The following is a 26,281-nucleotide window of genomic DNA, read 5'->3' as shown; positions in this document are numbered from 1 at the left end:
ATTTCTCTCTTAATTGTTGGGAAGGGCCTGTAATTTAACATTTCACTGTTAGTCTACACCTATTGTTTATGAAGCAATGACAAATGCATTTATATTTGCTATTCTGGCAACTGTAGGCCTACTGCATGCATCGCTCAATGACCAGCAATTTGAGTGATGAAAGAAATGCAATGCTGCACACATCAAATAAATCACACAAACAGCCATATGAAATAAGATAAATATTACATCAATATACTTTATTTGTATCATTATTTTCTTTGAAGATTTAATATGGTGTTTTGGCTGTTGATATCATACAATATCCTCAGGTTTAGTCATTTGTAAAAAAAAAAAAAAAAAAAACATTCATGAGGTGTGTATAAAATAGGTCACCACCAAAGTAAAGGCAAAGGTCAGTCCACACACCTCCTCAAACATATACATAAAAATGTATGCATTTGACCTATGCATTTCACACACACATTTATATCTCAAACACTCTTTAAAAGTGATGGTTATTTATTTGTTCAACTTATAGTCGTAATTGGGGTCTCGTTTTTGTTCTCGCATGATCATGAACACTTAAGAAAAGTTCCATGTAAAAAAGCTAAATAATGTCAGCATGCAACAGTCTTTCACAGAAAGACTAGAGAAAGGCAACAAATTAACTCAAATCTACCCTGTCCTTCACACAAGGAAAAGAGAAGCTACACTCATCCCTTGATACATACAAAAACAAAGTATAGAAACAACTGACAAAAACTATGGTGCCTCTAGAGGTAATCAACTCTAACCCCTAATCCCTATGCACTTGTCCAGGGCCAATGGAACATGTTTTAACGATGCAGCTTTCCTACAAAACAGCCAAAGATGTAACATGAGTTTCCCAAAACACCAAGCAGAGAACATTCGCCAAGTGCGTCGTTGAGGCATGTGTTGATACGGATATGATCTAAATAAAGACAGCGCTGTTCTCGGATCAGCGTTCTCCCTTTCAAATCATACCATTCAAATTATTCCACAATACTGACAATGGATGAGCTCCTATTAGAGATCACCTATGGCTACAAACATTGAGGAGGCTTATTCTAATGCTTACCCTATAATGCACTAAATTAAGATTTGAAATCATGGGCCTCCCAAGTGGTGCAGTGGTCTAAAGCACTGCTTCGCAGTGCTTGCGGCAACACTACAGACCCGGGTTTGATCCCAGGCTGTGTCACAGCCGGCCGTGACCGGGAGACCCATGAGGTGGCGCACAATTGGCCCAGCATCGTCCGGGGTAGGGTAGGGTTAGGCCGGACGGGATTTCCTTGTCCCATCGCACTCTATCGACTCCTTGTGGTGGGCTAGGCGCCTGCAAGCCGACTTCGGTCGTCAGCTGAACGGTGTTTCCTCCGACATATTGGTGCGGTTGGCTTCCGGGTTAAGCGAGCAGTGTGTCAAGAAGCAGTGCGGCTTGGCAGGGTCGCGTTTCGGAGGACGCATGGCTCTCGACCTTAGTCTCTCACGAGTCCGTAGTGGGAGTTGCAGCGATGGTGCAAGACTAACTACCAATTGGATATCATGAAATTGGGGGAGAAAAAGGGGTAAAGGTACCAAAAATAAAATACTTAGAAATCATTGCGCTAATGTAGACTACACATTAAATCTATTGAGGCAAAAAATGTAAAGTAGCATATAAATAGCTAAACTCAATTGATAAGAAATGTATTTCAATATATAGGCCTATATAGCCTAATGTATTTATCATTTAATTCAGACATCTCGGTTTTCGTTTGAAGAATCTTATATTCTTCACTTGTTGGTAACAATTGCAAAGACATTGGCAGCTTTGTATTTGTAGTCACATTCGTTTTGAAGTTATCAGTGGTAACAGAAAGACAGATAAACATCTTGATTTTGTGTTGAGCGGAGATCTGTGTATAAAGAAGTGACGCGGAAGGGCAAAAAAAACATTTAAAAAGACGCACTTTTCTGTTCTATGAGTGGTCGTTAAATAACTACCCTTTTCTTGTGCAACTTCAGTAACGATGGTTTTGGGAAACAGGTCGGACATTTAAAGATGCTCCTACGTAGGTTCAAACAACGAACCAAGCCTTAAGATACATTGGGGAAACCGGGCCCAGACCCGTTACTATTGGGAATGTCTCAGAAAAAGGCCAACAACTCCACGTGGCCTATCAAAAGTCAAAGGGAATCCCTGGACAACCACTGCCATGACCAGACCCCTAACTGGGGGAAGAACCAGAAGACACTGCGTTCCGCACGGGACCGGTGTTGAATACCCCTGCCTAAGACCATAGCTAAGGGTGATCGTGAGAGGGGGGGGGGGGGGGAATAAATAATAAAGCTAATAGCAATAACTAAGTTTTTCAAATCAGTCAGAATCTAAATAAAATAAGCAGTCTCCATGATTATTCAGAGCAGAACACCCATGTGGCATTTAGAATCTACAGTCATCCCTCCTTCACATCAGTCAAAAAAAGAAGTGGCCGGCGCTATATGATTGGTTGTACTCATCCACTGCTTCTTCTCACCTTACGTCTGATTGGATAGTTTTTCCATCGCTACGGCTCTTTAGTTGCCATGGCACAGGGTGGCCCCGTACCAGCCAATGAGCATGTCCTCTCTAAGTTTCTTAGAAAAGTGTAAGTATTCTCCTGTTTGTTCCATCCTTAAGAACTTATAACTATTTTATCACACCATTTTTTTTATGGAGAGAGAGAAGGGGAAAAGTCTCCCGAATGTCCACGCAAGGAAACTGTCAAGCAAAGGAAACAACTTTCCTTAGGGGAAAAAAAAAGAAAAAAAAGTCCAATCCATGGAGTGTATGTGACGGTTGAAAATTGTAATAAAACGTTACACTTTCATTTGAGTTTCTCAGAGGCAGACCTCCCAGCTCGCTACAACATCACTGGTTAATCATCAATATATATATATAAAACAAAAGGGGAGCAGAGACTAGGGAACTGAAAGAAGACAGGACAAAGTGCAAGGGAGGATGGAGGGATGCAACAAAGAGATGGTGATGAGATACATGTTGGTGAGGGGAGGGAGGGACAACACTGAAGGGATGACAGTGAGTGTAACACCGAAAGGAGGAGCAAAGAGGGGGACTGGGGTGGGGTAAGGAGAGATGGCGAGACACGAGAGAAGGCTAGCTCCAGAGTCCTGCGTAGTTGCCGTGAAGGCCCGAGCACAGCGGTCCGCCGGCCACAAACAGCTTGGTGCCAGAATCGTCGTAGCAGTGTGTGTACACAGCGTTGGGGAACGAGTTAATGTCCGAGAAGTAGCTCCTCCACGTCTCGTCGTGATTCTGGGGGAAGAGAGAGAGAAACAGGTGTGAGGGAGGAAGGGTGTGACAGGATGGCAGAAAAACAGAAGAGAACACTGAGGGAGAAATTATTCTTATCGTTTTGTGCCAGCATCATGTCAAGGCAGGTCCAAGACACACTAATCACTGAGGTGAGGTGTCACTTAACAGTTTACTTACAGAATTTTAAAATATATCCTGTATAAGTTTATTGCAAAGTTTGACCAGAAGATCTTAGTTTTCAACCCAGCTTTCCACCAAAACCACAGCTTCTTTTTGTTTAAATCTTAAATAAGCTGTTCATAAATATGTTGTTTCATGACATTACTGTTTCAATCTAGAAATGCTATACCATGTCATTATGGAGACACGAGCTAATGTCAATATAAAGAAATCTGTCAATTCAAATAAATTCATTAGGCCGTAATAACATGGCTGGGAATACGCATCTGTTGGTCACAGAACTTTAAAAAAAGGATGGGGCATGGATCAGAAAACCAGTCAGTATATGGTGTGACCACCATTTGCCTTGTCCAGCGCGACATCTCCTTTGCATGGAGTTGATCAGGCTGTTGACTGTGGCCTGTGGAATGTCATCCCACTCCTCTTCAATGGCTGTGCGAAGTTGCTGAATATTGGCGGGAACTGGAACGCGCTGTTGTTCACGTCGATCCAGAGCATCCCAAACCTGCTCAATGGGTGACATGTTAGGTGAGTATGCAGGCCATGGAAGAACTGGGACATTTTCAGCTTCCCGGAATTGTGTACAGATCTTTGCGACATGGGGCCGTGCATTGTTAGCTAGATTACTTTTCTCCAACGTGGTAGTGGCCATCAAAGGTGAGGATTTGCCCACAAGTCTGTTACAACGCCGAACTGCAGTCAGGTCAAGACAGTGTTGAGGATGACGAGCACACAGATGAGCTTCCCTGAGACGGTTTCTGCAAAAATCTTCGGTGGTGCAAACCCACAGTTTCCTTAACTGTCCGGGTGGCTGGCCTCGACGATCCCGCAGGTGAAGAAGCCCGATGTGGAGGTTACATGGCCTGCGATTGTCTGTACTGTCAAGTTCTCTAAACCGATGTTGGAGGCGGCTTATGGTAAAGAAATTAACATTAAATTATCTGGCAACAGCTCTGGTGGACATTCCTGCAGTCAGCATGCCAATTGCATGGTCCCTCAAAACTTGAGACATCTGTGGCATTTTGTTGTGTGACAAAACTGCACATTTTAGAGTGGCCTTTTATTGTTCCCAGCACAAGGCGCACCTGTGTAATGCTCATACTGTTTAATCAGCTTCTTGATATGCCACACCTGTTAGGTGGATGGATTATTTTGGCAAAGGAGAAATGCTCACAAACAGGAATGTAAACAAATTTGTGCACAAAATTTGAAAGAAATAACCTTTTTGTGCATATGGAAGATTTCTGGGATCTTTTATTTCAGCTCATGAAACATGGGACAAACCCTTTATATTTTGTGTTTATATTTTTGTTCAGTATAGTAATAGGAACTTTCAACTTGACGTGTTCTGCTAAGAGGGGTATACTTTACAAAGTGGAAAAACAAATAAAGCGTACCAGCCAGCCCTTCCCTGTGGTGAGTTTAAGAATGCCCTCTCCTGGGCGCTGCCGGAACCCGCCGGCCGGGCTGGAAGGGTCCTCCAAGAACCTCTGGGCTCTAATATCATAGAACAGCAGGGAGCCCTGTCCCGTGCCCACTGTCACTATGTGCTCATAGAAACTCACAGAGCGGATGCCTGGGAAGGAGAGCAAACACACAGACAAGTTAAACCTCGCTTTTAATAGCTTCATAAATGTAAAAAAATAAGCTATCACTAACTTTCCGTTCAAAAGTACTGCCTCTGCACTTGTTTGTAATGCCGCATTCAAATGCTCCCCGGAATCTCGTATTTCCCGACATGAGTGCTTTCAAGTGCTTTTGAAGTCAAAAGAACCCTTCAACCAATGAGATTTTAGCTAGCTGGCTAACAATAATTTAGCTAGCTTTTCTTACGTTTACAATACAACCAAACTATCTCCATTATTTACAATGAAATAATGCACCAATAATGTAAATTGCTTTGTTTTATCTTTGGTTGAAAGGTGAAAGGTCAGTGAAGTAATGCCACAAGTCGTTAACTCCGGTATCATAATTTTCTCCCGACTTTCCCACTCGTAATCCCGACTTGGAAGGCCATTCAAGTGACATTTCTGAGTCGGAAAGTCATATTTCCACATAATTCCGACACCACTTGAAGGCAGCATAAGTGCAGGGCGGGTCTTGGAGAATGTTTGGGTTTTGTTTTGCTTCTTGGTGGAATGTGTTTGTAGTACCTCGTGTTGCCTCTGGAGAAATGAAATGAAATGAAAATTAAAGAAAGTTGACAGAACATTTGTATGCCATTGTGTTGTTTACATACAGTGCATTCGGGAAAGTAGTCAGACTTCTTCCCTTAATCCACATTTTGTTACGTTACAGCCTTATTTTAAAAGTGATTAAATTGCCCACCCCCATTAATCTACACACAATACCCCACAATGACTAAGCGAAAATATATTCAGACCCTTTGCTATGAGAATCAAAATTGAGCTCAGGTGCATCCTGTTTCCATTGATCATCCTTGAGATGTTTCTACAACTTGATTGGAGTCCACCTGTGGTAAATTCAATTGATTGGACATCATTTAGAAAGGCACACACCTGTGTATGTACGGACCCACAGTTGACAGTGCATGTCAGAGCAAAAACCAAGCCACGAGGTTGAATACATTTTCCATAAAGCTCTGAGACAGGATTGTGTAGAAGAACAGATCTGGGGACGGGTATCAAAACATTTATGCAGCATTGAAGGTCCCCAAGAACACAGTGGCCTCCATTATTATTAAATGGAAGAAGTTTGGAACAACCAAGACTTCCTAGAACTGGCCGCCTGGCCAAACTGAACAATCGGCGGAGAAGGGCCTTGATCAGGGAGGTGACCAAGAACTCGATGGTCACTCTGACAGAGCTCCAGAGCTCCTCTGTGGAGATGGGAGAACCTTCCAGAAGGACAACCATCTCTGCAGCATTCCATCAATCAGGGATTTATGGTAGAGTGGCCAGACAGAAGCCACTCCTCAGTAAAAGGCACATGAAAGCCCACTTGGTTTGCCAAAAGGCACCTCAAAGGACTCTCTGATTCTTTGGTCTGACGAAACCAAGATTGAACTCTTTGGCCTGAATGCCAAGCATCACGTCTGGAGGAAACCGGGCAACCCTCCCTACGGTGAAGCATGGTGCCAGCTAGGGTTGCACATTTTGGGAATATTCAGAGGTGGAAACTTTCCATGGGAATTAACAGGAATATGGGAATTAACTAATTTGTAAGATAAATGTTTTTAAAATGAAACGTGTATGGAAACAGGTCAATTAACACTCAGTTAAAAGCCTCAAGCAAGATAAAACCCACATGGTAGCAAAAACTAACTAGCAGAAATTGTTAACAAGTTAGAAATGATTTAAACACACTTTGCTGTAGGCGACTATTTACTAGTTAACAAAAATGTATATCATATAAAATATATTCACCCCAACCAGTATTGTAATCAAAACTTACCAGAAAGCATGTAGTCGTTGGCTCAGACAGTGCAGTAGTGTGGGCTCAATAGCATCTCATTAGTGTGGGCTCAATAGCATCTCATTAGTGTGCAAGATCTTGAGAATCAGTTGTACATGTGATGGAAGAATGCACTATGCATGTAGAGGGTTGCAATTCCATTGAATTGGGGATAGTTTAACCAAAATATGCCACAAGACCTAGAATTGCCTTATGTGTATCCCACAAAAAAGGTTCACTGTTCTAAGCAAACTTTTTTGATGAATTTAAGCAAACTTCCCCAAATTCTAGGGCTTAAATTTACCGGAAAGTTTCAGACACTTTGCAACCCTAGTGGCAGCATCATGCTGTGGGGATGTTTGTCAGTGGCAGGGACTGGGAGACTAGTCAGGATCGAGGGAAAGATGAACAGAGCAAAGTATAGAGAGATCCTTGATGAAAACCTGCACCAGAGAGCTCAGGACCTCAGACTGGGGCGAAGGTTCACTTTCCAACAGGACAACAACCCTAAGCACACAGCCAAGACAACGCAGGAGTGGCTTCAGGACAAGTTTCTGAATGTCGTTGAGTGGCCCAGCCAGAGCCCAGACTTGACCTCGATCGAACATCTCTGGAAAGTGTCTACAGAGAAGAATGAGAGAAACTCCCCAAATACACGTGTGCCAAGCTTGTAGCTTCATACTCAAGACTCAAGGCTGTAACTGCTGCCAAAGGTACTTCAACAAAATACTGAGTAAAGGGTCTGAATACTTATGTAAATATGATTTCATTTTTATTTATTTATATATAAATTCTAAAAAAAAAACGTTTTTGCTTTGTCATTATGGGGTATTGGGTTGATTGATTGATTAGGGAAAAAAACGATTTAATCCGTTTTAGAATAAATCTTTAACGTAACAAAATGTGGAAAAAGTCAAGGGGTCTGAATACTTTCCAAATGCACTGTATCCATTAATGCACCCTTTGTATGTGCATTTGCGTATGTGTGTATGTCAGTATCAAACAGTGTAGTGTGTTGTCAATTCCTCACCGCTTCCTCTCTCCCGGGAACTGACTGATTTGATGTTGTGAGTGGGCTGGCGGGGGTCCAGGAAGGACACATGGGCCTGAGAGCCCACTGCGTACACCGACCAGTCCTGACCATACGCCAGACACACATTCTCTTTGCAGTGAGGCAGCTTCGTTGACAGCAGCTATGGACAACAGATATATTGACTTGTTAGACAGCCTTGCTGAGCTATATGACCAGCCCTAAGGACAAACATGCATACAAATCGTCTTGACCAGAAACATTTGTTTTTTTTTGTGGTATGTGAGGACATTCAACAAAATGCAGTAGGGTTCAACACTGACTTATGAGGACACCAAACAAGACTTCATAATCTTCAAAGTCTGCAAGTACAGTCACAGAACAAAGCAAACATTGATAAGCAGAGCGGACCCTGAGATACTCAAACCGACCTTGCTCAAGTTTTGCTCTGCCTTCCAAAGGTGAAAATAGCCATCCAGGGACACTGCCCCAAGCTCCTGAGAAAAAGTGAGAAGAGCTAGCATGTAGGTCCCCAAATACAACACAGATGTGTACTGGGGAACACAGGCAATGGTTTGTCTCTGAGGGCTAGGAGGGTGGTATGGCTGACCTTGTGGTTGTTGTTGAAGGCCAGGGCCCTCACTTTGCAGTTGTACGGGTTAGTGTATTCCTTGGGGATGTCCTCCAGGGCACGGTGGGAGATATGAGAGTAGCAAGGGACCCCCTCCTCATCCTGCTGTCTCATAGCCTGGCTCAGCACCCCCTCGGACACCTCCCACAGTCCCATGGAACCGTCCCGGGACCCTGGGGAGTAGCAGCATATTATTGGTTGGTGGATTTCATATGGAGGCATTATATACATGAAAAACTATCGAGGATGAACAAAAGTTACAAGTTCTCCCGGTGGCAATTTGTCACTTCAAATCCAATTTTATTGGTCACATGCGCCAAATACAACAGGTGTAGACGTTACTGTGAAATGCTTGCTTAAGAGTTCTTTCCAATGATGTAGAGTTAAAAAATATGAGAAATAGTAACAAGGAATAAAATACACAAGAATGAAGCAATAGACAGGGAGTACCAGATCAATGTGCAGGGGTACGAGGTATTTGAGGTAGATACAGTTGAAGTTGTAAGTTTACATACACCTTAGCCAAATACATTTAAACTCAGTTTTCAGAACTCCTGACATTGAATCAGAGTAAAAATTCCCTGTCTTAGGTCAGTTAGGATCACCAGTTCAGTTTAAGAATGTGAAATTTCAGAATAATAAGAGAGAATGATTTATTTTAGCTTTTATTTCTTTAATCACATTCTCAGTGGGTCAGAAGATTACATACACTCAATTAGTATTTGGTAGCATTGCCTTTAAATTGTTTAACTTCGGTCAAACGTTTTGAGTAGCCTTCCACAAGCTTCTCAAAATAAGTTGGGTGAATAATGGCCCATTCCTCCTGACAGAGCTGGTGTAACTGAGTCAGGTTTGTGGGCCTCCTGGCTCGCACATGCTTTTTCAGTTCTGCCCGCAAATCTTCTAGAAGATTGAGATCATGGCTTTGTGATGGCCACTCCAATACCTTGACTTTGTTGTCCGTAAGCCATTTTGGCACAACTTTGGAAGAATGCTTGGGGTCATTGCCCATTTGGAAGACCCATTTGCGACCAAGCTTCAACTTGCTGACTGATGTCTTGAGATGTTGCTTCAATATATCCACATAATGTTCCTTCCTCCTGATGTCATCTATTTTGTGAAGTGCACCAGTCCCTCCTGCAGAAAAGCACCCCCACAACATGATGCTGCCACCCCCGTGCTTCACGGTTGGGATGGTGTTCTTCGGCTTGCAAGCATCCCCCCTTTTCCCCCAAACATAATGATGGTCATTATGGCCAAACAGTTCTATTTTTGTTTTATCAAACTAGAGGACATTTCTCCAAAAAGTACGATCTTTGTCCCCATGTGCAGTTGCAAACTGTAGTCTGGCTTTTTTATGACGGTTTTGGAGCAGTGTCTTCTTCCTTGCTGAGCGGCCTTTCAGGTTATGTCGATATAGGACTCGTTTTACTGTGGATATAGATACTTTTGTACCGGTTTCCTCCAGCATCTTCACAAGGTCCTTTGCTGTTGTTCTGGGGTTGATTTTCACTTTTCGCACCATAGTACGTTCATCTCTAGGAAACAGAACATGTCTCCATCCTGAGCGGTATGGCGGCTGCATGGTCCCATGGTGTTAATACTTGTGTACTATTGTTTGTACAGATGAACGTGGTACCTTCAGGCATTTGGAACTTGCTCCCAAGGATGAACCAGACTTGTCAAGGTATACCATTTTTTTTCTGAGGTCTTGGCTGATTTCCTATGATTTCCCATGATGTCAAGCAAAGAGCCACTGAGTTTGAAGGTAGGCCTTGAAATACATCCACCAGGTACACCTCCAATTGACTCAAATGATGTCAATTAGCCTATCAGAAGCTTCTAAACCCATGACAACATTTTCTGGAATTTTCCAAGTGTTTTAAAGGCACAGTCAACATAGTGTATGTAAACTTCTGACCCACTGGAATTGTGATATAGTGAATTATAAGTGAAATAATCTGTCTGTAAACAATTGTTGAAATTACTTGTGTCATGCACAAAGTAGATATCCTAACCAACTTTCCAAAACTATAGTTTGTTGACAAGAAATTTGTGGAGTGTTTGAAAAACTGATTTTAATGACTCCAACCTAAGTGTACGTAAACTGTATGGTTAAGTGACTAGGCACCAGAATATATAAGTGTAAGCAGCAGCATATGATGTTTGTGTGTGTGTGTTTTGTGTGTGTTTGCACATATGTAGTCTATATGAATGTGTGTGGGTTTTGTGTGAGTGTCAGTGTAGTGTGTGAGTATACACTATATACACACAATAGTATGTGGACACCCCTTCAAACTAGTGGATTTATCAGCCACACCCATCGCTGACAGGTCTATAAAATGAAGCACACAGCCATGCAATCTCCATGGACAAACATTGGCAGTAGAAAGTCCTTACTGAAGAGCTCAGAGACGTTCAACGTGACACAGTCATAGAATTTCACCTCTCCAACAAGTCAGTTTGTCAAATTTCTACCCTGCTAGAGCTACCCCGTCAACTGTATGTGCTGTTATTGTGAAGTGGAAACCTTTAGGAGCAACAACGGCTCAGCAGCGAAGTGAGAGGCCACACAAGCTCACGGGACGGGTCCGCCAAGTGCAACATTCAGTACTAAGTTCCAAACTGCCTCTGGAAGCAACGTCAGCACAAGAACTGTTAGTCGGGAGCTTCATGAAATGGGTTTCCATGGCTGCACACTTGCACACAAGCCTAAGATCACCATGCGCAATGCCAAGCGTTGGCTAGAGTGGTGCATCACGCTTCACCATCTGGCCGTCCGACAGACGAATCTGGGTTTAGCGGATGCCAGGAGAATGCTACCTGCCGAATGCATAGTGCCAACTGTAAAGTTTGGTGGAGGAGGCATTATGGTCTGCGGCTGCTTTTAATGGTTTGTGCTAGGCCCCTGAGTTCCAGTGAAGGGAAATCTTAACGCTACAGCATACAATGACATTAACGATGATTCTGTGCTTCCAACTTTGTGGCAACAGTTTGGAGAAGGCCCAAACTGGTCCATACAGAAATGGTTTGTCAAGATCAGTGTGGAAGAACTTGACTGGCCTGCACAGAGCCCTGACCTCAACCACACCAAACACCTTTGGGATGAATTGGAACGCTGACTGGGAGCCAGGCTGTAGCTGAATGGAAGCAAGTCCCCGCAGCAATGTTCCGACATCTAGTGGAAAGCCTTCCCAAAGGAGTGGAGGCTGTTATAGCAGCAAAGAGGAGTGGGGGGGAACCAACTCCCTATTAATGCCCATTATTTTTGAATGAGATGTTTGACAATCAGGTGTCCACATACTTTTGGTCATGTAGTGTATAGTTTTGTGAGTGTAGACTCACTGCAATATAGGGTTAATGCAAATAGTCCATTGAACTATTTAGCAGTCTTTTGGCTTCGGGGTAGAAGCTGTCTCCGAGCCTGTTGGCCTGAGAGCAGATGCTCCGGTACTGTTTGCCAGACAGTAGCAGAGTGAACAGTCCATCTTGGGTGGCTGAAGTTCTTGGCAATTTTCCAGGCCTTCCTCTTGACACAGCCTAATATCGAAGTCCTGGATGGCAAGGAACTCGGCCCAGTGATTTGCTTTGAGGTTGAGGGCGGTGCATTTGCCATACCAAGTGGTGATGCAGCCAGTCAGATGCTGTTGATGGTGCAGCTGTAGAACTTTGGGGGTCCGAGAGCCCATGCCTAATCTTTTCAGCCTCCTCGTGGGGGAAGAGGCATTGTCGTGCACGCCTTCACAACCGTGCGGGTGTGTGTGTACCATGTTAAGTCCTTAGTGATGTGGACGCCAAAGAACATGAAGCTCTCGACCCGCTCCACTACAGCCCTGCATTTCTCTTGTTGTCCGCAATCAGCTGCAGGGTCTTACTGATGTTGTCCTGGCACCACACTGCCAAGTCTGACTACCTCCCTGTAGACTGTTTCATGATCGGTGATCAGGCCTACCACTACCGTGTCATCAGCAAAGTTGATGGTGTTGGAGTTGTGCGTGGCCACACAATCGTGGGTGAACAGGGAGTACAGGAGGGGACTAAGCACCCACCTCCTACCCTCACCAACTGGGGCTGGCCCATCAGGTAGTCCAGGATCCAGTTGCAGAGGGAGGTGTTTAATCCCAGGGTCCCGAGCTTGGTGATGATGTTGGAGGGGACTATGGTGTTGAACGCTGAGCTTTAGTCTATAAACAGCACTCACAAATACTGAACAAAAATATAAACGCAACATGTAAAGTGTTGGTCCCATGTTTTATCTATTTAATAGTCTGATGGTCTTGAGATGGTCTGCTGTCTCCCGAAGTCCACGATCTGCTCTTTCATTTTTGTGAGGGAGAGGTTATTTTCCTGGCACCACTCCACCAGGGTCCTCACCTCCTCCCTGTAGGCTGTCTCGTCGTTGTTGGTAATCAGACCTACCACTGTTGTGTCGTCTGCAAACTTGTCGATTGAGTTGGAGGCGTGCGTGGCTACGCAGTCATGGGTGAACAGGGAAAACAGGAGAGGGCTGAGCACACACCTTTTTTGAGCCCCTTGTGTTGAGGATCATCATCGTGCAGGTGTTATTGCCCACCTTCCCCACCTGGGGGCTGCCCGTGAGGAAGTCCAGGACCCAGTTGCACAGTTAGGGTTCAGACCCAGGGACCCAATGATAAGCTTGGAGGGTACTATGGAGTTGAAGGCTGAGCTGTATTAAATGAACCGCAATCTTACATAGGCAATCCTCTTGTCCAGATGGGATTGCATTCTGATTGCTTCATCAGTGGACCTATTGGGGAGGTACGCAAACTGCAGTGGGCCTAGGGTGTCGGGTAAGGTGGAGGTAATATTATCCTTAACTACCCTCTCAAAGCACTTCATGATGAAGGAAGTGAGTGCTAATGAGGCGATAGTAATTTAGTTCAGTTACCTTCGCTTTCTTGGGTACAGGAACAGCGGTGGACATCTTGAAGCAAGTGGGGACAGCAGGCTGGGATAGGTAGAGATTGAATATCGCCTTAAATACTCCAGCTAGCTGGTCTGCACATGCTCCGAGGACGCAGCTAGGGATGCCGTCTGGGACGGCAGCCTTGCGAAGGTTAACACACTTGAATGTCTTATGCCGGCCACGGAGAACGAGAGCTCACAGTCCTCAGGAGCGGCCCGTGTCTCCTGCACTGTGTTATCCTCAAAGAGGGCAAAGGTGTTTAGCTTGTCCGGGAACAAGAAGTCGGTGTCTGCTACGTGACTGGTTTTCCCTTTGTAATCCGTGATTATCTGGAGTCCCTGCCACATACATCTCGTGTCTGAGCCGTTGAATTGTGATTCCACTTTGTCTCTATACTGAAATTTTTCCTGTGTAATTGCCTGTAAACTATTGCTTTATCCATTCCCTTGTTACTACATTTCTTGCCCAAGGATCCAATTTTATTTCATTTGTGTGCGCATGTTCTGAGATTGTCCCCTGATATTCCGTCTGGCCCGGAGGCCTTGCGAGTGTTAACATGTTTAAAGGTTTTACTCACATTGTGATCTTGCTCTGTGGCCAGTCTTTTAGATCAACAGGGGCTTTCATGCAGTACTCTGCTGTTTTCCTTGAGGCAAGTGTAAAAGGCATTTCACTCATATGGGAGTTCTGCGCCACCGGGCATCTCACTGCTGAATTTCCCTTTGTAATCCGTTGGTGTCTTCAAGCCCTGCCACATCCGACAAGTGTCAGAGCCGGTGTAATAGGATACCACCTTACTCCTGTATTTTTCTTTTGCATGCTTGATGTCTTGGAGGTTGTAGCAGGCTTTCTTGTATGCGTCCATGTTAATGTCCCGTTCTTTGTAAGCGGTAGCTCTAACCTGTTTCCCAGGGTTTTAGGTTTGGATACGTTTGTAAAGTCACTGTGGGGACAACATAGTCTCTGCACTTCTTGAAGAAGCCTGTGACTGACGTGGTAAACTCCTCCGTGCTATCAGATGAATCCCAAAACATATCCCAGTCTGTACAAGCAAAACAGTCTTTTAGCCTTGCGTCTGCTTCATCGGACCAACATCTTATTGAGCACGTCACTGGTACTTCCTGTTCCAGCTTTTGTTTTTAAACAGGAAGCAGAACGATGGCGTTACGGTCTGATTTGCCGAATGGAGTGCGAGGGCATTCTATGCATTTCTGTGGGTAGAATAAAAGTGGTCTAGTTTAGTTTTAGCGCCCCTAGTGGTGCTATATCAAGTGACTAAAAGCTTGACAGTTCCTTCACACTGGAAGCAATGCACCAATTGTTGTTTATGAAGAGGCACAGCCCTCCCCACTTGGACTTGTCCGAGGCTGGTGTCGCCCAATCGTACCGCTGCATGGAGAAACCACTGAGTTTTATGTTCATAGATTGAGCCAGCCAAGTTTCTGCAAGGCATATAATACTGCAGTTTTCAAGTCCCTCTGATAGGAGACTCTTGAACGAAGCTCATCCATCTAATTCTTGAGTGACTGGACATTTGCCAATAAAATGGAGGGGAGTGCCAGTCGATCTTCTCTACATCTCACAAGGATGCCAGCCTGTCTACGCCTGTGGCGTTTTGGTAGCCCATGAAACAAAGGAATAGCGTCCTGTGTGAACAAGGGAACAGCGGAGTCTAATTTGAAGTCGAAATCGAGGATAGTAACTGTCGATACGACGTCCAAAAGTTATTGGCGGTCATACGTGACAATAGTATCAACTTTCTGTACAAAAAACGTAAAGATAAAAAAATATATATATATGTAAGTCTCTAAATAGCATTCGTGTTGAAAATAGTAAGATGTAGGACTTCAGTAAGTGCAATCTGTGCCATTTAAAGGCCTAGTGTAGTCAACATTTTTACTGTGTTTGTACTGTCATTTTTACTGTGTTTCATATACATTTCCACACGGAGATTGGAATAATAATGTGAAATTGTGAAAATTATGATAATGCCCTTTTAATTTAAGAGCTGTTCGAAAAGACCGCCTGAAATTTCAGCCTGTTTTGGTGGAATGGAGTTTAGGCCTTCCATGGTGACATCACCATGCAGTAAACAAGTTAGACCAATAAGAAAGAGAATTCCAAAGCTCTCTGGCAACAGCAGCTAATTTTCAGTTTTCCCCTCCCCACTCAGACCACCCCCAGACAATCGTAGCAAAATTCTTGCTTGAGAAATTACCCTTTGCTAAGAAGCCATTTGTTTATTATTTTTGACTGTTTTCATTGATAACAATCACAGTAAGGTAATTAATTACACAGAAAGTATTTGATATTGAGATAAAAACAGCTGCATTGGACCTTTAACACTTACCAGACACCGCCATGCTGTCGCTGATCCATGCAATGGAGAAGATCCAGTCATTATGGCCATCCTGAAAAATAGAGAACCCTCCCATGAAAAATATATATATATATGTTTACATTGTATTCCAGGAATTGTATGACAGGGTCCAACATTTACTTTTTTTCCCCTCACTGGTCCGCCAGGCTAGTTGGCCAAAAATCGAATAGCACGAACAGAATTTCTACTGGCCAAGACATTGGGTGGTTTATAAATACATTCGTTGACATGCTTGTTTCATTCAGCTAGTAATAGGCTACATTTAGTTATTATGGTATATTAAAAAGCTGTGTAATATAATTTAGCAATGTAAGACATTACTCTATTCTTAAATAATTGTTGTATTAATTGGATTAACTTTCGTCTCTAAAGTATGTCATTTTAAAATAGGACGTTTCCCCTTTTAAGACAAGGGCTTTTCAAAAGCGATATCTGGCTAAAGTACATATTTTTTTCTGGGTCAAAAATGGGTTAGGTGGTGGGTGTGGCAATGAGCACAGTTGGACCGGCAAAATGTAAGAACATTTTAGAGGGACCCATCTTGGCAGTGTAGAGAAATTGTAGCATGTTAAGCCAATTTCCTGCAATTCTACACAAATTTGTCTTGGAGCTGAGAGAAGATGTTGCCGTTTTAAAAATAGTTCCTGGCAATTCTATGCATTTTGCCATGGTGTTCTTTTGCGCAAACAAAAAATACAGCTAAATTGATTATTTTTTGAATTTTAAATTCTCCCTGAATGTCTAACAATTATTTTGGTGATTGCTAGTTTTCAAAGATTATATTATTTAAAAACATAGGTCCATTATCCTTTCGGCATACTTTATATCTGGTTTTAGTCGTTTAAGTTTACACTGAAAGCGTTTGTCCATCCAGAAAATTATATATATATATTTTTTTTTTACGTTGTTTGGACGTTGGCCCAGCCAAGGATTACAATGGCAGAAGAATCAATGCAATAGTCTCACCAAGAAGAATGCTAGGTGTCTTTTTTGTAGCTTATTTTTGCAGACTATCAACAGTAGCAATTATTTTATTTTTGTAAATCACTTTCCCTAAAATAAATAAGCTCAGCGAGTGGATTGATGAGCGCTTTTAATGTATTTTTTACTCTGGACAGCTTGCATATGCCTTGTGAATGCATCAACTCATGTAATGCTCAAGAAGGTGACTCGCGAGGAGTGTGGTTGAATAAACAGCCAATCATATTGCTCAAATACAAGAGTTTTCTGTATTTAGTCTTCAATGGTTTTCATTGGCAGACTGCGACAGAGCAGGTAAACGTCAAACTGGAACGCCAAAATGTGCTGAGAAATTACTGGCACAATCAGGCCAGTGACTGACAAGATGGACTGCCCCAACATGTTTTTACTGGCCCCGGGCCAGCGGGCCATTGTTAATGCCAGACCCTGTATGATCAGACTTTCTTTTAGGCTGTCTCAGCCACCACTCACATCTCCCACGCAGACGGGGTCCAGGGTGGGCAGACGGTAGACAGCCAGGCTGTTGGGGTTGTCTCCGCCCGTGGCCAGTAGAGTGCCTGAGGGGTTAAGCTCGATGGCGTGGATCCCACAGCCTTGCTGATCCAGCCCGGACACTGAGCCACTTCCGAGGAAGGGGGCCCCTATTGTCCCCCCAACACCCCCGGAGCCACCTCCTTGGCCCTGCCGGTCCTTCAGCATGGGGATGCGTGTAATCTTCCCTGTCAGAACATCTGCCACAAATAGCTGTGGATAGGAGGAAAGAAACCTTTCATTAGAGAAATAACACATTCAATAATAATAAATAATAGGTCAGTTCAAGGTACTCCAGTTAACAGGAAATGTTTTTAAAGTTTTTCCTTTTTTTAAAAGAAAAAAAAGAGTAAAGTAAGAGAGGGCAGTCTCTCACCGTATTGCACTTGGTTCCACACACCACCTGGCGGTGATTGAGCCACTGCGAGGCGAACACCTTGTTGAGGCGGCCCAGGGAGAACTCCCGCTCCTTCAGGATGCCCGGGAGGCGGCCGGCAGCAAAGCCCCGCAAGCTACGCTGGAGACGCCACTCATGCTGCTGCTGAGGCCGGATCTCACGGCCCTGGAGTGCGTACACCACCGAGCGCAGACTACGCCACCACTGCTGGGCATGCCGGGACGAGGAAGACACGCGTGCCCGCTTGTATGCAGACTGGCACCAGCCCACCTGACAGAGGAGAGAAAAAGATAAAGGTTAACAAGGCTTAAATGAGATGAACAGCACCATGTAAATCAAGTACAGTAGCTAGATTTCCATCCAATGGGCGACAGATTTTTTCCACATTTTTTTCCGACCAGTGGTATGTTTCCACCAAATGGGTTAGTTGGGGATTAAAATCAGTGCGAACTCTAGCGAACTGTTTCGGGTGGCAAGCATGACACCCGAAACAGATGACAATTTTTTGAAAACAGAGGAGACTGATTAGTTGCATTACTTCAGAGAATACAAACATATTCCATAGCGAGCAAGAGACAGAGAGGGGAGGGGCACAGTAAAGGCAGGTCGGCCACCAGGCAGACAGGCCTAATTCACAGTTTTGACTATCTATCGGCAATCAAAAACAGGAATCACATTATCTTGGCTTGTGGGGTCTAGAAACTTCAGTAAAGCAGAGCCTTTCATCAATGAATAGATTAGGATATTGAGATGAGCGAACTGCAACACTTATTTACGCATGTGCATGAGTTCAATTCAAGCTGTTCAATGTGGTACCAAAACAGTGGAGTAGTTGTGGAAATTGACCCACTATTACTTTCTGAAACTATGTTTAAAAATAAAATAAAACAATTTGCATACAGATTAAGGATCCCGATTCAGTTTTTAAATTTTTTTAAATGACTTTCACACCCCTACTGGGAACTCTGAAATAAACAAGCTCCGACTGGGAAAAATATTTATCCGACTAGGAATTTAAAATCGGAAACTCGGCATGATCCTAGAGCTCCGACTTCTCAGACCTGAAGGTCACTGACTTCACGATTTTTCCCAGTCTGAGCTCGTTTTCTTCAGAGTTCACAGCTGTCTTGAACACACCAATAGGCCCTAGCTCAGCTGTCAGAAGACGATCAGGGAAGAGGAAGAAATTAGGCTCCAGCCTAGGTTAGGTTCATTTTTAATATATAAAAAAAATCTACTTAATGCGGTACATTTACCCTCTGCACCTTCTCGCGCTTAAAAAACCCCAGAACCCTATCCCTCTGCCCAGTCTTAATCCCTCCTTACAATCATGACCCCCTCCCTCCCGCTGCACTCTCTCTCCCTTCCATGCACAGTACACTCATCCCCTTGAGGCTATGGTCATCACTCCCAGCCCACTGACCCAGATACAAGGAGCCAACTAGGTCAGGATCTAAGCGCACACACACATTCAGAGACACTTTGTAAAAAGGCAGGATCCGTACACACACACAAACCAAGATTGTTTTTAAAAAGCCATTAAAATAAATTGTCGGCCAAATTCTCCAGGAGAAGAAAAAAATCAAATCCATTGCAAAATAGTGCTTTTTTATTAATTGATGGAAATACCAGTTGATGTGCTCCAACTTCAAAGGCAATTATATTTCATAAACTAATAAATCCTCAAGCTGCCTGGAAATTAGTGTAGGGTGTGTGTTTCTATTTTTACTAACGCAAAATACTTGAGGTCCTTGAGGTAAGGGAAAAATTGGCGACGCTTGTTTGGATTTTCCCCATTTCCAGTGTGCCCGCTGAGAGGGGATTCTTTCTCCAAAACAGAGTAAAGTAATGAGGCTGATACGCATCGCAAGCAGCTCCAAGGAGTTGGATAGTTTTGACTTCCCAACAGTAGCAGCAACTTTGAGAAGGCCAAGGTCTGCCGCAAACGCTAGTAAATTAGAGGCAAATTGTGTTTGTCAGGCTCAGTCCTAGCAGTTCTGCTGCCGCCCTAGGCAATATCCACATATGCCGCCTGGGTGTCATGTATCCAATAAACAACATTTACTATAATCATCCAGTAGAACTGTTAAAAAATATATATATATATAAAAAGAGTGCGATATCATCTGAACTTTGGAAACAAGTGCTTTCATGATGCATGGTGAGGGCCTCGTTTCACAGGAGCATTGTAAAATAATCTCTCTCGTTTAATGAACCAGCCTTAATTAATTTGGCTTATTTACATAATCGAATATGACTGTCCAACATCAGTTTTACCAGTTCTTTATTTTATGGTCGCCTAAATTGGCCTCTTTCCACTGCTGTGGTGCTGAATCGCAGCGGGAATGGGTGTGGGGAGGACTGCCCTGGTGTTCGTAAACAGGCATGTTTTGTTATTTTTTAGGCCTAATTAAAATGTTCATGCCTAGGCTAAATTAAAGTTAGAAGCCATGGTTGTATTTGCAAACAGCAGTGTTTTATTAAGAAAAAATGTTCATACAAATAGCCTGTAAGACAGGAGTTCACAAATATACAAATATATTTTGAAGTTACGTTCTAGGCGACTTGCTCTTCTGGGTTAAATGTTTCTTTAAAAAAAATATATATATAAGATTAATTTATGATTTATAGCAGGGATGAAGGCACAACTTTTCAATAAAACCTGTCATGTTGGTATAGATCATACTTTATTATTACAACTTTTAAGGCTAATTTCTACTCTGTTAAAATGAATTACAATAATCTAAATGTGATTTTGAGCACCGTGAGTGGACGCCCTAATGCTTTATGCACCCAATGTATATGCATGTCTGGTAAATTGCAACGAAAAAAAGTGCCTCAAAAGCTAGAGGAAAATGTTATGGATGTGACAGGGTCCCAAAACACAGACAGCAAATGACACTGCACTCCATTTCAAATTTACAACGTTTTAGGAATTTCATTCCAGATCACGAATGACAGATGTTTAATTTCAAATATTAAATGTTATTATCAATCACTTGAGTAACAGAATAAACAAACAAGAACTCACTCAATTCCAAAAGTTTTTTTTATAAGCTCATGGCTTTGTATTCTCTCTCACCCTTTAATCTGCCAGCACAGGCTCTATGAAATGGTACCTACTCCCCGTTGACCACAAAAGAACCCAGGGTGTAGACAACTTGACCTGCAGCCACACAAACCTCGTCTTCCTTGGCTGGCAAGATGTATTTAGGGGCTGCAGGTAGCCTAGTGGTTAGAGTGTTAAGCCAGTAACCGAAAGGTTGCTGGATCGAATCCCCGAGCTGACAATGTAAAAATCTATCATCCTGGCCCTGGACAAGGCAGTTAACCCACTGTTCCCTGGTAGGCCGTCATTGTAAATAAGAATTAGTTCTTATATTTAACTTTATTTTATTTTTTTAACACAAATCCGGTGTGGTTGGTTTCTCCTCAAGAACTGCATTTCAACAGCATGAGTCAGTTTTTTCTGTTACCAGTCCCACAAACTGCCTGTACTGTATATACACAGAGTATACCACAATCCATGTCTCAATTGTCTCAAGGCTTAAAAATCCTTCTTTAACCTTTCTCCCCTTCGTTCATCTACACTGATTTGAAGTCCATTTAACAAGTTACATCAATAAGGGATCAAGGCTGTCACCTGGTCAGTGTGTCATGGAAATAGCTGGTGTTAATGTTTTGTAGACTCAGTGTGTACCTCTAGACTAACCATAGACTCAGGGATTGATACACCCATTTCATTCCCTTGTTTATTTGAGCTAGCTGGACTCATTCCTCACTCATCCCTAATCACCTCTGCTAGAGGTCGACCGATTAATCGGAATGGACGATTAATTAGGGCCGATTTCAAGTTTTCATAACAATCGAAAATCTGTATTTTTGAGCGCCGATTTCCGATTATTTATTTAAATTATTTTATTTTTATACCTTTTATTTAACTAAGCAAGTCAGTTAAGAACACATTCTTATTTTCAATGACTGCCTAGGAACTGTGGGTTAACTGCCTTGTTCAGGGGCAGAACGACAGATTTTCACCTTGTCAGCCCAGGGGTTTCAATCTTGCAACCGCACAGATAACTAGTCCAACACTCTAACCATTGCACTCCACGAGTAGCCTGCCTGTTACGCAAATGCAGTAGAAGCCAAGGTAAATTGCTAGCTAGCATTAAACTTATCTTATAAAAAACAATCAATCATAATCACTAGTTATAACTACTAATCCAGTTTAGCAGGCAATATTAACCAGGTGAAATTGTGTAATTTCTCTTGCGTTCATTGCACGCAGAGTCAGGGTATATGCAACCGTTTGGGCTGCCTGGCTCATTGCAAACTAATTTGCCAGAATTTTACATAATTATGACATACATTGAAGGTTGTGCAATGAAACAAGAATATTTAGACTTAGGGATGCCACCTGTTAGATAAAATACCGAACGGTTCCGTATTTCACTGAAATAAACGTTTTGTTTTCGAAATGATTGTTTCCGGATTCGATCATATTAATGACCAAAGGCTCGTATTTCTGTGTGTTATTATGTTATGATTAAGTCTGATTTGATAGAGCAGTCTGACTGAGCAGCAGCAGGCCCGTAATCATTCATTCAAACAGCACTTTCGTGCGTTTTGCCAGCAGCTCTTCGCAAGCACAGCGCTGCGTCACTCGCTTTTAGATTTGGAGTAGTTACTCCCCTTGCGCTGCAAGGGCTGCGGCTTTTGTGGAGCGATGGGTAACGATGCTTCGAATGTGGCTGTCGATGTGTTCCTGGTTCGAGCCCAGGTAGGGGCGAGGAGGGGGACAGAAGCTATACTGTTACACTGGCAATACTATAGTGCCTATAAGAACATCCAATAGTCAAAGGTATATGAAATACAAATGGTATAGAGAGAAATAGTCCTATAAATACTATATTAACTACAACCTAAAACCTCTTACCTTGGAATATTGAAGTCTCATGTTAAAAGGAACCACCAACTTTCATATGTTCTGAGCAAAGAACTTAAACGGTAGCACATATTTTACATGGCACATATTACTTTCTTCTCCAACACTTTGTTTTTGCATTATTTAAACCAAAATGAAAATGTTCCATTATTTATTTGAGGCTAAATTGATTTTATTGATGTTTTATATTTAGTTAAAATAAGTGTTCATTCAGTATTATTGTAATTGTTATTATTATTACAAAAAAACACACAAAAAAATTTGTCCGATTAATCGGTTTCGGCTTTTTGGTCTTCCAATAATCGGTATCGTCGTTGAAAAATCATAATCGGCTGACCTTTAATCTCTACTGTATATTTACATGTCAATATGTTGTCTTTCCTACTGTATGAAACTTCATTTTCATGATGTGAAGTGGTAAAAAAAAAATAAAAAAATTCACAGGTTTTGCACTTTCATAGACATTTTTGTCAGATTGTAAATCACCTCAGACTTGACAGCTGCATTTCACAAGCACTGGCAGGGCAGACTACACCGATACAGACCAATATCGTCACTGGTGGTACCCGTACTTACTCAAGGAAGTACACAAACTCAGCATGACCGGTGAAGATGTATGGATTATTAAGACATTAATTATGTTTTGAAAATAAGAACTTTATTATTCCATGCAATGCTCCAGTAAGCAGAACACACGATTGCAGTTCATATGAGAACGTGAAATAGATCACCCGAAATAGATCACACACAGATAAAAAAATTGCCTGTTAACACTTCGGTGGCAGTAGGAAGGGTATGATCATGACCATTATTATGATCATGTTACACAGTGATGCTGACTAATGATTACCGACAAAGAGAGAAAGGTGATATAATTGGTTTCCTAAGTCCTTGATGAAAGTTAGGTTGCATAGAAAGTCTGCATACAATCATACTCGAAACGAGTCCACGATAACTTTTTTTTTTGCCCCTTTTTCGTGGTATCCAATTGTTAGTAGCTACTATCTTGTCTCATCGCTACAACTCCCGTACGGGCTCGGGAGAGACAAAGGTTGAAAGTCATGCGTCCTCCGATACACAACCCAACCAAGCCGGACTGCTTCTTAATACAGGGCGCATCCAACCCTGTTATGGAAGACAGAGGCCACAAATGTTGTAATTGAAAAAAACTGTTAAAACAGTGCACCGTAAGTGTGTATTTTGCATCTGTGAAATTATTTTGTCATATTAAAGTAGAGGGATTTATGTTTCTAGAACCGTACCGCAATTAAGAATCGATTCACATTTAGATTGAGTATTTGGCTGTTATGGCTTCCAGAGCAAATTCGCCCTTTAAAGCCACTGAGTAAGTCCCAAATAAAATGTCACTTTTGTTGTTGTTGTCTGCTTTAATATACACTACATGACCAAAAGTATATGGACACCTGCTCATTGAACATCACAGTCCAAAATCATAGGCATTAATATGGAGTTGGTGGAAGGTTATCCATTAAATGTTAAAACATTGCTGCGGGGACTTGTTTCCAATCAGACACGAGCGTTAGTGAGGTTGGATACTGATGTTAGGCGATTAGGCCTGGCTTGCAGTCGGCGTTCCAATAACGACAGAGCAGGGAAAAAATGGTTTATAGTATATTGTTAAATAAATTCGCAAAAATGTCTCACAATTACAAGTTAAAATAGCCCTTGATAGTTTTTGCGACTGCACTTGAAGAAACTTTCAAAGTTCTTGAAATGTTCCTCATTGACTGACCTTAATGTAATGGCCTGTCATTTTCTCTGCTTATTTGAGCTGCTCTTGCCATAACCTGATAAAAGGTGTGCATCAATTTAACCTTTTGTTTTTTGACAATAAGTTCTTGCCGCTAAGAAAGATAAGTTCCTTGTGCTTCGAAAACCGCACCATAAGCAATGAGCGTTAATGTTCAGACAGAGCAGTGGCCCTTAAAGCTGCAATATGTACATTTTCAGGCAACCTGACCAAATTAACTTAGAAATTAGTTATAGATCTGTCACACATGGAAAGCAAGTCTAAGAAGTGGTAGATCTGTTCTATGGGCGCTATTTCTATGCTTCCAGCTTTATGTCTTGTTCACTTGCTTCAAAGCAGCTCAAAATACAATATTTTTGGATATGGAAAAGATGGTACAATGATTCCCTACACTATACATGCTTGTTTTGTCACAAACTGAAATGAGAATTTTAGCAACCAGGATATTTTTTTGCATAGTGCAGCTTTAACAAAACCCACCCCCTACAAAAAGATGCCTTCCTCCAATCACTTGTGTAATGTAATGTAACCAAGTCATAATCAAGGGCTAGAAAATACCCCACCTTCTGGCTTGAAACTTGTTGCAGGTGTAGAAAATCACTGTTTTTATTACTTTGAATTCTACCCCGTGATGTCACAGAGAAGTATTTTTTAGTGTGTTGGAGATTATGAAAATGACGTTTAAAAGTGCTGGAATTGCCCTTTAACATTACCTACCTAATAATAACAACACCTAACAACATAGTCCAGTCGAATAGGATATAAATTAGCTAACTAACTACAATAACTACTATTATTTTACACTACTCTCAGATTTACTCTGGTATCTCTCTATTGAATGACATATTTTTTCACCGTCCCCTACAACCCAATAAATAGTTAATCCAATGCATCATTGCCTAATGTGGCACTGGTAGGCCTAACGTTGGGCCTAACCAACACGTCACAAGTCTAAATGTATTGTTAAAAACAAGTTAGGGAAACTGTCAATGTAATAAAATAAAAACAGAGAGGGACAGTCAAAGGAAATCATGAATGAGAACGCGAATTTACGTTAGCTAACTCGCCAGTGTGCTAGCTAGCTGTTACATTATTGGCTAACAAGGTAATTTAGCAAATTCCGGTAGCTACCTAGTCGTCTATGAAGCTACAGCTATTTTATTACATTTTCAAAAACAAATTGTGCCTTTTAGCAAGCTTGATAAATAATGCCACGCAGCTAACGTCACAGAGTCAAACATTCAACGCAAAATGGTAGCATTCGCTAGCTTGTCAGGCTAACCAAGGTTTGCCTGAATCGCCACCGTTTTTGCCTACCTGTTGTTGGTCCTTGGACTCCCCTGCCTTCCTTTTCCTGTTAACTGTTTTTCTCGCCATAATCTGACACACACAAGCCTCTCACCCACATGGAGGGCAATACTGACGCTAGGTACTGGGTCATATAATGGCGATTAGCTATTTTGTTGTCTGGCTCTGACTGTAGCAGCATGCGGCGGGGAAGGAAGATCACATAGGGTGATGTTGACTAGCTAACGTTAGTCTACCCTCCGGGTTCCAAAACTAAAACTATAGCTACGCGCGTAGGTTAGCTTTTAACCGAATAAAATTTGCTTAAGTGGAGGCTAAATGTAAGGCTCTCCTCCATCTCTCTTTTTATATTTTCTCCATCCTTCTTTCTTTCTTTACAAATAGCGTCACCAACGGTAACAATATTGTGCCGCGCGCAACTGCAGTACAATTCAACAGCAACAAAAACGTCGAACGTGCACGTACGCTAAAGCGTGCGCGTTCAC

At 42.4% G+C, this 26,281-nt stretch overlaps 1 protein-coding gene across 2 annotated transcripts; it reads right to left on the bottom strand.

Moving 5' to 3' along the window:
- Positions 1-208: 208 nt before the first annotated feature.
- On the bottom strand, positions 209-26,281 carry dcaf12 (DDB1 and CUL4 associated factor 12). 2 transcript variants are annotated; one of them, XM_021568663.3, is made up of 10 exons: positions 25,806-26,281; positions 17,752-18,042; positions 17,316-17,588; positions 15,834-15,894; positions 8,536-8,729; positions 8,357-8,422; positions 7,926-8,088; positions 5,635-5,646; positions 4,879-5,057; positions 209-3,301 (listed from the first exon to the last, which is right to left on the bottom strand). In XM_021568663.3, exons 1-10 carry the CDS (start codon positions 25,863-25,865, stop codon positions 3,143-3,145), a joined length of 1,458 nt encoding a protein of 485 aa, XP_021424338.1. In that variant the 5' UTR covers positions 25,866-26,281; the 3' UTR covers positions 209-3,142. The 2 variants fall into 2 exon arrangements, with proteins under 2 accessions (XP_021424338.1, XP_021424339.1); XM_021568664.3 differs by lacking the exon at positions 5,635-5,646.

The sequence above is a fragment of the Oncorhynchus mykiss genome, chromosome 17, assembly GCF_057628025.1.
Source record: "Oncorhynchus mykiss isolate SJ-2025 chromosome 17, ASM5762802v1, whole genome shotgun sequence".
Taxonomy (NCBI): Eukaryota; Metazoa; Chordata; class Actinopteri; order Salmoniformes; family Salmonidae; genus Oncorhynchus; species Oncorhynchus mykiss.
This window is presented reverse-complemented; position numbering and strand designations above follow the sequence as displayed.